Source organism: Pollicipes pollicipes, unplaced genomic scaffold (assembly GCF_011947565.3).
Source record: "Pollicipes pollicipes isolate AB1234 unplaced genomic scaffold, Ppol_2.1 Scaffold_4219;HRSCAF=4965_pilon_pilon_pilon, whole genome shotgun sequence".
NCBI lineage: Eukaryota > Metazoa > Arthropoda > Thecostraca > Pollicipedomorpha > Pollicipedidae > Pollicipes > Pollicipes pollicipes.
Genome location: NW_023596448.1, coordinates 9879766 through 9892492, shown reverse-complemented (window position 1 = coordinate 9892492; position 12727 = coordinate 9879766). Strand labels below are relative to the sequence as shown.

The 12727-nt window shown below is 51.3% G+C and overlaps 1 protein-coding gene across 1 annotated transcript in view; it reads right to left on the bottom strand.

Annotated features, from left to right (window-relative positions):
- The window catches only part of LOC119095788 (lactosylceramide 4-alpha-galactosyltransferase-like), a 37148-nt gene extending 26627 nt beyond the window's left edge, over positions 1 to 10521 (bottom strand). The window contains exons 1-3 of the mRNA XM_037218644.1: positions 10232 to 10521; positions 6410 to 6903; positions 1948 to 2185 (exon numbers count right to left, since the gene is read on the bottom strand). Coding sequence (XP_037074539.1) covers positions 1948 to 2185; positions 6410 to 6903; positions 10232 to 10521 — 1022 coding nt within the window. The remainder of the gene's footprint in view (positions 1 to 1947; positions 2186 to 6409; positions 6904 to 10231) is intronic.
- Positions 10522 to 12727: the final 2206 nt, after the last annotated feature.

The following is a 12727-nucleotide window of genomic DNA, read 5'->3' as shown; positions in this document are numbered from 1 at the left end:
AACCAGACTTCTGATGGGGCAACAACGGCGTCACACTAAACGACATCCGGGATGGGTGACGGAGATTCTCCATCGCCGACGAGCCCGCGGCGAGTACGCTAACATTGTTCAAGAGCCCCGCACTGCTGACCCACAACAGCACCAGCTGTGCTTTTGCATGAGCCGGAAGACAGCTCAGGTACTGCTGGCCGAGATCGGGCCGACCAATACCCGGCAATCCAGCAGCTCCTCCACGAGCCCACAGGCGCTGCTCAACGCCTGTCGTCATGCTGAGGTACCGTCAGAACAGCTGTCTACACAATCTAGTCTAGTCTAGTCTACATCTGTCTACACAATTAGTGTCGTTTGCTTTCACTCAAGTTGAGCTGAAGCCTTAAAATAATCAAACAAATTGCTGAAACATGGCGCAAAATTGTTTCATTGCTATCTTGTCCTCTTGCTGTTTCTCGTGGAGCCACCGGAGTTTTTGCGGCGCTCTTCTTGCTGCTGTCCAGAATGTGAGTTATGACGGTTGGGGGGGGGGGGGGGGAGGGCTGCAATGGAGGCAAAAAAGACCATCGTTATAGTCAAGTGTCAGCTCCGCCTTACAGACATAGCCCAAAGACATGCCCCACCGGTTAGAAGTCGGCCCCGCCCTGCTGCAGCGACCAGGGGCAGTACTGTTCGGCCAGCTGGTGGTACGCGGAGCCGGGCGGCACGCGGCGCTCGCGCGTGTACCACCCCCAGGTGTGCACCAAGTGCGAGCTGTTCACGCGCTCCAGTACGGCGTCCCGCGCGTCCAGCTCCAAAAACAGGCTCCAGTTTTTCGATGGGATGGCGTAAAAACGCCGCCTGCAGCCGTGGGAGGGGAGAGGGTCAGGACAGCGTTATGGTGACCGCAGAGGGGCACATCTGTTGGCGGGCGGGGACAGGGCACAGCTGTGCTGTGTGTGAGTGACACAAGATTTCGAATTCACCTGTCGAAGCATTAAAAACGGGTGCACGTGTAGCCCGAGATCCACGACGTCAACAGCATTACGCAGCAGCACGCCACAAGCATACCCTAGACTGGAGGCACAGTCCGCCCTGAGCACGTCATACGTCGGATTACTGCGCATCGTTCGAACAGAGGAGACCCGCCGCCTGCCTCAGCCCTGCTCGGAACGTCTCACCTGGTCGCGATCAGCAGCGCTGCACCGCCGGCTGACGCTCTGCACTAATGGCGGCGTCAGCTGGTCTGACACTTTATCTGGACCGTCCTCTCCGTGGACGTAGCATGCCTTCATCAGCCACCGTCCGCTCTCACCGGCCATAGCTGATGCAGTGGTTCCCGCGCTCACCGGCCAATGATGGTGTAAAGGCCCCTGCTTACCGTCCATGGTTCGTGTGGCGGTCCCCGCTTTCACCAACCGTGGCTGGTGCAGCGGTCCCCACTCAGCGAATGGAGGTGGTGAAGCGGTCCCTGTTCACAGTCGGTAGTTGGTGCATAGACCGTCTGCTCTCATTGGTCGTAGGCTGGTCCCACTCACCGTTCGTCGATGGTGTAGCCGTCCCTTCTCATCGTCCGTCGGCGGTGTAGTGACCGTCCGCTCTCACCGTCCGTAGATGGTGTGACCGTCCGGTCTCACCGTCCGTAGATGGTGGGGTGACCGTCCGTTCTCACGTCCGTAGATGGTGTAGTGACCGTCCGTTCTCACCGTCGTAGATGGTGGGGTAGTCCGCGTCTCACCGTCCGTAGATGGTGGTGACCGTCCGCTCTCACCGTACGTAGATGGTGGGGGTCACCGCGCTCACCGTCCGTAGATGGTGGGGTGACCGTCCGCTCTCACCGTCCGTAGATGGTGTAGTGACCGTCCGTTCTCACCGTCCGTAGATGGTGGGGTGACCGTCCGCTCTCACCGTCCGTAGATGGTGGGGTGGTCCCCGCGCTCACCGTCCGTAGATGGTGGGGTGACCGTCCGCGCTCACCGTCCGTAGATGGTGTAGTTTCCGCAGTGGGTGATCGTCAGCGGCGGGTCTCGGAGGCCACAGCCCTCGATGAGCACCTTGGTGACGACGCCGGGCCCGTTGTGTCCCCAGTTGTACGGGTCGTAGCCCTCTGTCAGGCAGCTTGCCAGCAGCCGCGGCACGGCCGAGTCGCGGCTGAACTTGAGCACACCCGACGCCACGGCTCGCTCCGACTCCAGGCCTGCACCATCGTCCAGCGCTGCGGCCGTGGCGGCAGACGAAGGTCACGGGCCTGACCTAGATTGGCGGCTGATCGGGTCACGCGCCACTGGGTCCAGCAATCACCGGAGGACGCTGGTTGCCCAGCGATGGATCGCACGTAGCGCGAGACAGAGCAGGTCGTGCAGCAAAACAACATGCAACTACTACGGCAACAGCAGCAACTGCCCTATGCCTGCTACACATCACCAAAGGCGACGCAAATCATCATCATCTCCACAATGGCGTAGCTCTGAGGGGGGCAAGAGGAGGACAACTTGGGTTATAGAGGCTTTTCCCGCCATTAGGCCCCTCCTCGTCGCGTATCGGCCTGATTATATGCTCGGAATTCACTTTGCAGGCATTGGGGGCCACTTTTTGATTTTGTAGAGACATTATGGACACGGGTGTCCATTCGTTTTCTTTTGTGAGTGTTCTGCCCCCCCCCCCCCCATGTGTTCCCTAGTGTTGGCTTGGCCTCGCCATATTTTGGGATGGAACATTACAAAAACATAGAAAAGGGAGGGCAATTACACAAAGACGATCTTCTTTCATTCTTCCTCGTAATGTCGTTGCTATGGAGGGTGCAGCTGAATAACTTGAAGCCGCAACCTCAATATGACGTCCCCAATGAAGGGGAAGTTTTAAACATTGGGGTGAACCACCTTATAATTTGAGGTTTTCTGTCCGCCAAACGTTAGCTGTTGTCCGCATCCAAGCATGATACCGAAGCCCCTCATTCTTTGTTGTAATTTTTCAGAGGACATCACAACTGGGTAGCAGCTTTTTATTTTCATCAATATATAGTTTAAATGATGGATTCAGAGGAGTTAGAAAATGAAAAACCACACAGAAAAGAAAAATTTTACCAAGACAGATTTTGGATATGACTCCATGCTGGACATAGATCATCGCTGTCACTTTTAACGCGCGCCCGGGTGCCGGTTGGATGCCCTTCGCTCGGGTGGGAGGTCAAATTGAACCCCCTGAGATCTCAGGAACTAAGAGAGCTAGAAACACTAAATTCACAAGATGCCTTGACCTGTACGTGAACTCATTTAGGCCAAAGTTTGAATTTGCTAGGTCATGACCTTCGTGTCGAATAAGGTCAAACAAAGTCAGGTTCCAGATTAGTTTTCAAAGGGCCCCTGGAACCAAGGTAACTGTTCTAAGCAAAAGGGTACAGGCCCATTTAAGGTTAGTGACCTTTTTTAATCTTTAAAGATCATGGTGACTAAGATCATGCGAGACTGTATTGAGTTTTGCATTTGAAAAAGTGACTAAGGTTACGTTAGGCAGTATGTTCCTAAAAACAGAATGTCGATGTTGTATCGTAGCCTCGACAGCGTAGTTGTAGTTCATAGGCGCACCGCGAGTGGCGCCACTGTCGGGCGTCGCCAGGCAGTCGGCCCGGAGCCGCCGTGCCGCGCGCTTGCTTGTTCATACTTGGTAACTGGAACTCACGTTAACATTAATAATCGGTTTGGAGACACAACAGTCGACCCGAGTCATTTTAGGTCAATGACCTGCTATGGCCTTAAAGAAGTCCATGAAGGGTGTATAGTGCGGTTCCTGTTATCAACAAATTGCAAATATGCACCAGAAATTACCTCACGCAGCAAACCCCAGAGTAATACAACAAGCTGGTTTTGACTTTGGTCTGACCTTTATGCCTAACCCTAGATCAATGTAACTTGTTCATTCAGTTGTTGTGTTACCTTACAAAGTATCTCGGAAATGTGGGGCCTCGTCTAACACTTGTTGTTGGATCAGATTGAACGATTCCCTAGAAATTGCCTTCGCTGAAACCATGGCCCGACTTTGGCCGGCCATAGGCCAGCGACCTTAAAAGGTACATCTCCATTTTTGATGCCCAACGATTCTCAACTCATTTGTTTACAGCGACGCAAAATTTGGCGCGACTGTGCCGTGCCGTTCGGAAACCATTTTGGAAAAACCTTCGGGGGGTCAGTTTGAGCCCCCCCCCCCGAGCGCGTGCTAATTCGCCATCCCATAACTGTAGTACATCTGCAACAGATCCACTTTGCCTCGGTCTCTTATCCGAATAGCATGAAAGGTCATTTAGTGTGCAATGCGATTACACGGCCGTGGGCTGCCCTGTAACCAAGCTTACACTATCAAACTAACGGTTAAATGGCCCTCGTTGGCGGACCATATAAGGCCACTTGTCCTGGAAGACGAACATGCCACGACGCATTTCGCAACACTGGGAACGCAGCCAAAATATCTTGAGCGCTCTGTTGTCGTCGGGCTTACGGCCCGATCATTGGTGCCTTTGCACAAAAATATACTTTTTGGCGGGCGTTTTTCACCCTGCAGGCAAACGACTTGTAGAAAGACGATGTCTGAACTGCCCCTTAATCGTTTGTGTCGAATTATGTCACCTGTGACATAAAAAGCAGTTATGCTTGGTTAAATCTTGACAAACACGTGGCACCATTAATTGGAAAAGTGTTATCGTTTTTGACGGCGCAAGGCCTTTTGGACAATATCACGAAACAGTTTGAGCTTCATTTGTGTGGTCGTTTTCTTTTTAATTATGTAGCTGCGCTCTTCTACCATTGTAGGGAATTCAACGATTCGAGATCAAATCGGACATTTAGGTCACAAGGGTTCCAGGTCTCACGTGTATCGCTGTGTGCAGCAGGAAATGGTGAAATTGAATGATGCCCAATCTTACGCTTATAATTCAAACTCTTTTGTAGGCTGGTCATTTAGCATGCTGAAGACCTGGTTCACATAAAATTAAAATGACACCTAATATAACATACATCCATTACAGAGAAATTTACGCACACCTCAGGCTGCGCAACAAAAATATAATCCACATACATGTAGCGGTTCAGTGAATGGCACATGCATTTGCTACACCACTATTGGAACAAACTCATCCTCAACGTTGTTTTGACAGCGCATTTTTACGCACGCAATTCAAGCAGCTTGCTTTTAATCTTAATTCTACACAACTATCAGTCAATATAGGTCGATTGCTGGGCATCCTTGATAATAATCATGGCATTGAGTACAATTATTGATGCCATGGCGTAGGTCAAATGCAAAATGTGGTACGACGCCCAATTCAGAGAGACATTATCCGCAACGCTCGTGATTCACACAAAATTGCACTTTAGATAGAAGAGCATTTCACAACGGAGGGACAGCGACCTTCTCCAAGGACGACAAAATCAAACTCGAGTAGACTGTATAATTTACCGAGATGGCTTGGCCTCCAAACCTCGTAACTGTATTCATCAATGCATCCATATATCTATCACCATAATGCAGTCGCCTCATAGAAATGAAACAGATATGTTTGCTTACTGAGCAACGCACATATTAACGCTTTGACAACCCATACCCTGGCCATGTTAAGTCGTGTTTGCCCTCACCGCCAGATCGCACGTAACAGCTGAGCGCGTAAGCGATCAGCAGACTGCGCAGCTTGAGCCACACGACACACAAAGGCCTGACATGTAATGCTGAAAAGCCACGGAGGACGGAAATAACCAAAGTCCTTAATGACCAGCCCTGTCCCGTATCCAACCAAGAGTACGTGCTGCCGGCCCTGGCCGCCTTCGAAGTGTGCCTTCAGCACGCTAAGGCGGCTTCTAGAGATCTGCCTTCTTCCATATCAGAAGGTGTCTCCAGTTTCGCCTCCTTCCGTGGATTCGTCCTTGCAGGACTGCTATACTGTTTAATTTGGAGGTTTTTAGAAATGACACAACAATTTGCAATGTAAATTGGCTCTCGTCAGAACAAAGTGTGTAAGTCCGTTGACACAAAATAAGCGGGGGGATATTCTGGGCGACTCGGTTCACCCCAAACAGGCATAAAGATAGACACCCCTATTTGAGAGCATTTTACAGTAATGTTGCCTTTGACACCCGGAGCGCCTTTGCAACCTCAAATGGGGAGCTTGTCCGCCTGGTTACGCCACAGTATCTCGGCAAGTGCTGAACTCGTACCCACCCACGACTCGAAACCATCCCCGTATGACAACAACACACGGACGTCCGCCCCTCTTCCTCTTCCCCACCCCTCTCCCTCTGTCTCCCTCCCTCCCTCCCACTCTCCTCCTCTCTCTTTCCCTCTTTCTCTCTCTCTCTCTCCCTCTCTCTGTCTCTCTCTCTCTGTCTCTGCCTCCCCCTCCCTCCCACTCTCTTCCTCTCTCTTCCTCTCTACCTCTTTCCCTCTCTCTTCTCACCGGCCAGTGAGCGGCGTACAATTACGTCCGTATCGAGGTAGATGCCGCCGTGGTGCAACAGCACTGCAACGCGCACCGCGTCGCTCATGTGGACCGCCGGCCAGGGCGACCGCAGCACGGCGCGACTCTGGTACCACCGCTCGAACAGCGTGTCGGCGAACAGCGACCCAAAGTCGAGCCGAGCCAGGATTATGTTGTTGCGCTCCAGCAGCCGGTCGGTGAGCGCGGAGCGGCGCAGGCGTGGCGCTGCGGCTAGCAACACGACGAGCATGCTCGGGTGCGCGGACGCCGCCGACTCAACGGTGCACCACTCGCGCGGGGTGATGTGGCGCCGGCCCGACGTCTCCAGCAGGAAGATACAGCCGTCGGGCGGGAGCGGCGGCGCCACAGGCACAGTCAGCCAGCGCTCCGAGTCGACGGCCGCAGGAGGAGGCCCGCGCTCAGCGGCGGCAGGGTAGAAGACGGCCACGAGCGCCGGGTCGGGACGCCACCACACCAGCCAGAGCAGGAAGAAAAGCAGCGGCGCGGCGGCGCTCAGCGGCAGCCAATGACGTCGCCGGCTGCAGCCGACGCGCGCCCACATCCCGCCAAACATCGGTACTGCACACGCCAGCGATCCGCCAGCGCCGATGCGGACGGGAGAGTCGATCGATCGCATTATCTGTGTATGGTAAAAAGTGTCGCTCCTGTGGCCAGCTTGTTTAGGTTCGCTCTGCGATCGCGCAAGTGTCCTGGTCGCCTCGACGCGTGACGTCACTCGGTGCACTTTACGCCCGGCGATGGTACTGGATCGTCCGCCAGATGTTATTATCAGCACTATGTGCTAGAGACATCCATTGCAACCCGGCACACCTTCTGGCTTGTTCAATCTATGTGGCAAACGCGATGACGCGGACGAAACAGAGTGTGTTTTTCCCACCTCAAAATTCACGATGCACGCGGGGTACGCTGGGTGCCGTCCGGGCGTTTTGGGCGCCGGCTGTACCAGCTGGTCACTCGTCCACCAACGGTGCTGTGACCCTCTGGTTGGGTGGTCGTGTCGTGGCTCCGGTCACGCTCGCGGCACCGCCTGGTCCCACCCGGCGCGGCAGTCACACCCGCACCCGCCGCCCGCCCGTCCTCCACCGCGCTGGAACACCGTCTGTCAAAACATGCACGCAGACCCGTTGCTTCATGCAGACCACCACCTGCCCCGTACCCCTCCCCAGCCTCCGCTGTCGGCACGCCGCGCGCCGGAGGTGGCCTTAGGGAGACAAATTAATTGGACAACCGGAATGCCCACTTTTATCACCAAAATACCCACCCTGATCACCAACCTGAACCAGCAAGCCGAAATGGCCAGCTCATTACCGAAAGGCTAAGCCATCAACAATCGTGCAAGTTCATCATCAAAATTTGGTTTAATAAGCCGACCAGGCCTCGAGGGTACAGGTGAAAGGGACATCATCACGAAAGTGAATCACATCATAACCGAGAGAGCAGCAGCTTGTCGCTCTCCGCAGCGTAATTGATATCAACTCCCTGCGATCCCATCCCACCCGTGGCCCTATAGGGGCTTAAGTCGCTATAAACGTACTGGCAGGTGTACATCTAAGACAACTAGACACTAGACAACTAGACACTGAGTCCCAGAGCACGCACAACAACTCTGCTTAGCGTAAGCTCTCGTCTCAAACGCATGGAGTCAGAAGGTTTTAAAGACAGTGATGGCAACAGTACAATATTTTCCCCAAGCCCGTATATGGACTGCAGTATGGACGACAGATAGGACCATCGGGCCACGTCTAAAACAAGGCCCGGGTCTCTTTTAAGGCCCGGACCTAGGGGCCCTGAACGGCCACTGTTCTGTTCTAGAGTGCGTGACTGGTCAGACCCTTATATTGTCTCATTTTGGATCATTTCTTTGCCATTTCTCGTATTTCCATCCCATGTCAGGCAAGAGGGGCTCGACCAACACAAGTGACTTTCTGACATTCAGGGCCCCGTCCTGTCCCCCTTCAGCAAAATGAGCCTGTGGCCAACTAGGAGCCCCTTGCCGACACAGGCCCCCGTGTTAAGTACTCTGTCTTGTTACAGGGAGCCACCTTGTTTCATGAGTCCCACCAACTCAGGAGGCCTTCAGTGACAATTGCGGACGCCGGCCTTGTCGCTGCTTAGTAAATGGATGCCTTCTTCTAAGCCTTCTCAGAGCCAACTGCTCAGCTTCGACAGTCTCGGACCTACGTAGAAGCCTTCGTCATCACGGGAGCACCGACAGGCGCAACGAGTCCCTTTGGCTGACCTTTGAGGGCCTAGACCTTCACCCCGGGGTCGTACCCCGGCCAGCACTTCAGGGGCCTCCAATCTGGCCCTTGAAAGTCTGTGCCGATGGTTCCGAAGGCCACTCAGGGCCTAGCGGGAGAATATGTCCCCACCACTACCAGCTGGCTGCCCTCCTGGATGTTTAGGCATGCCCGAAACTCAATGCTAGTTAGCGACTCGCTCTCAGAATGCACATCCAATGTGATTATTGGTAGACGTGTCCCGAAACATTCACAAGTTGATGTCCAGTTTGGCTTAAAATATTGCCATTTTTGCTGGTGGGCTTAATATTTTCGATTCTGCTGCAAATTTTTGATTTCCTACTGCATCTTGGTGATTATTTCACCCATCTGGTGGAACCTCAGCCCAGCTGGTGGATAATAGTGTTTCTGGACACTTGTCTCGAATATGTGGTGAATTAAGTACGCATTATGGTTAGAGAGTTCATTGAAACGGCGTTAAAAGCAACCATATTAGTGAAAAACATTCAATCGGTGAATTGTATGTTTTGATGCGGATGTATCCAATTTGGTGCGGTGGTCATTTAGTTCCTCAGCCTGTTTTTGGTGACGGATTAGTAGGGACCCGTGACCTTTCTCTCTCGTGACGTCACCCACGGTATGTGGTCAAACAGGATCGTGACGGCAACTAGGACAGGCCAGTGTTCTAGAGAGATTTGTGGACAGAAATGTTTCTATAGATAACTTTGCAAAACGCTGCAATCACTTTCGTCTGACCCTAGATCGCCATTCTCGTGTTTCGCGTGGTGCTTTACGCCTGGCGCTTCCTGCGAGACGAAATCAAGGTCGGATCCAGGGGAAGAGGGCAACCGAACCATGCTTCCGAAAGATGGTCTAAGTTTTTTTCTCTAAAAAGCTGAGATTTCTACAGTCTAGGCCTAGAAGAAAGCACAGTAACTTTTACTAGGGGGAGTTTGATGGAAACCAAGGAGAGTTTGGTGGGGGTGAGGTTTGACAGGGATCCTTTGCGGTGGCCCCGCTGGATCATACTGTGTGAAAAGCGTGGGCGGTGTCATCATGAGCGGTGGCTGACCCAGACCGGGTCACTGGCCTCCAGTCCAGTCTTGACAAGACCGGTTAGACATACGTGACTGTGTGTACCTACATATATACATACATATGCATATGTATATATATATATATATATATATATATATATATATATATATTTCCTTATGCTAGTATGCTATGTATATATATATATATATATATATATATATAAGCTATATATATATATATATCTTATGCTTGTTTGAACTTTTGGTTTTATTCTTGTTTTGTTTTCACACCAATCGAGTGTTCATTTCTGTTGGCAAACCATGAAATGATTTTTTGTTGACCGCTGACTGTTGACTGTTGACATGAAATAATTGACTGCAATGTTTTATCTAAAGAATCATCAGGTTTGTTGTGCGGAACTAAATTCAGAATGGTACACATAAAGAACGTTTAAAACCAAAATGTAAAGGTAAAAAAAAAAAACGGGTCGCAGCAGACCCACGCGGCCACCAAGCCGCGACAGACACGCGCGGCCACCAAGTCGCAGTCGGCCCGCGCGGTCACCAGATCCCAGAAGACGTTCACGGAAGCTGCTCTGCCGTCTACCTCGGGCCACGGCCAACGGGTAAGCAGACTAAAGCTGTATCCCATCAGCATCATGCCCGAACGCCAGTACGGCAGCACCAGTGCGGCCGCGTCGCGGTTCGCGTGTGGTAGCGCTGGACCGCCCCTATCAGCGGCAGCCAGCTGCTCCGATCCCCTCCGGCTCCAGCAGGCCGGCTCCTCTCCCATGTGTAGTTACATCAGCCTCTTCTGCCCCATATGCGCCAAACTCGGACCATCCTCCTCGGACTGTCAGCATGCCCGGCCACTCCTCTGACGCGGCCCACACTATCACCGCGCGTCCCGACAGCGCGCGGTCCAAGGACCGTCCTCCGAACGCGCGCTCCTCTGGCGGCGGCGTCTGAAAGTATTGCAGGGTAGCCGTAGTCACGGTCACGTCACTCCATGGTCACGTCCGGACGCCTGGTGGCCAAAAATGGAAGTATCGTTGTCACTGCTGAAAACAGGTGAAAGGATAACGGCAGAGCGTTGCAGGATGAGCTACAAGTGAAGTTTGCATCGTGTGTAAATGGCGGGAGGAAAGGCACTGCACTGTCTAAACCGTGGTAAGAAAGGTATTGCACTGAAAATAATTTGCCACGAGTGAAGACGTACACACGAAGACGTATTGGCAACAGATAGGCAGGAACATCAGGCCTGTCTTCGTGCCGATAACGAACAATTTGTTAGCGTCAGATGTATGTGACCAGCGAGCCGATTGTGTACGGGAGCGGATCTAGCATGGAGTTTTTTTTTGGGGGGGGGCAACCTTTCCTCACCAGCTGGCTGGTGTGGGATCCGAGGTCCAGTGCACTCATCAAGCACGATGATTGCGCCGGGCGTGACTAAGCCACGTCAACATGCGTTTTGTTTTGTTATTCAAATCACTGCCAACTTTTCTTCATGAGGTTTTTTCCCCGAAACGGAAATAAATGTTCGATACCACACCATGAAAGTTAAAATAGACGGTAAGAAGGCGAAACTTTTATGAAGTCCTGGGAATGTTTTTCGGGGGGGGGGGGCAAAACAAACTCTTAGAGTTTTGGGAAGGGGCATGGCCCCGTGGCCCCACCCCAGGATCCGCCTATGGTTGTGTAAGATTTAGCGACAAACCTGATGATATACATGAAAGCTTTAAACGGAGTGTGCCTAGCCAGGATTAGATTTAGGATTTGTCATCGTGCGCATTCATTAAAGAGAACTGTGATTTACATCAATTGGTTTGCCTCCCGCATCCATTATTTGGCTTGGAACTCGGCGAAAGAGCAGCCCCTGGCATATGTGTGCAAACACGGGTGTCGATTTTTCAAAATGATTGTGTCATTGTGAAAATGATTGGGGGGCCAGGGTTTTAGAAGTCGCCATGAGGAGACAGGTATTAAAAACTTATCTATACAAACTAAAAACTATACACACATATATATATATATATATATATATAAACTACACTAACCACACATCTTTAACCCCATGTGCGTAGCCAGAGCAATCGCATTTGGAAGCATGGCCAAAATGGAGCCAAAAAGTTAAACTCACCTACCCTCAAATGATGGTCTCTCTCTGGATTTTGGCTACTTATATTTTTGTCCCTGGTGTTAAATTAAGCCTATGAATGTATGATGGGTTCCAAACTTGTTCTGGTGCTGAAAAATGCTTACCTTTTAAAACCGATGTGACGATTATAATGAAGATAAACGAAGATCATTATATAGATAGTGATGTGCTTAGGATCCACAACACAAACAGTTCAGACACTAGCTGCACTTTCTTGGCCCAGCGTTTCCTTTATCGCTTAGATGCATTAGAAACGGTGGGTTCAGTAAAGCATTGCAGACCCTTAAAGAGAGTGTTCCACATTTGTATAGGAGTTTGAACTGAAGCAGCCATTTTGAAAATCATTTGGTGCAGGTCACAGCCGTGCCGTTTTTAAAGGCAATGTTCCTAATTTGAATACATCGAAACAAACATGAAGTATATTGAACTAAGCTCACTTATAACTATATGCACATTTCTCAGTGAACAAAGCTGATTTAGGTGATACAATTTCGCTGTTAAGTGAATATGACCGTCAAGATGTCATTCTTAATTACGTCATCGTACCTTGCATAACATTGCTTGTTTCCCTATCGACGGCCGTTATGTCTTGAAAACGTGCTCACGAACGCCAGATGTGAGCAACTCGACAACTTATATTTTCCTTGGCTTTGATCGCCGCATAGCTAATAGAATGGCAGAATTTGAATGACGTTATTATGGCGTCATGGATGCCTGGATGACCTCGAAATAGTCCCTCCGAAATATTCTGCACATCTTTGCGGTCGTATAGCTCAGAAACTAGATAGGTTTAGGTCCTTAGAACGGCGGAGCTGTGAACTACACAGAATGATCTTCAAAA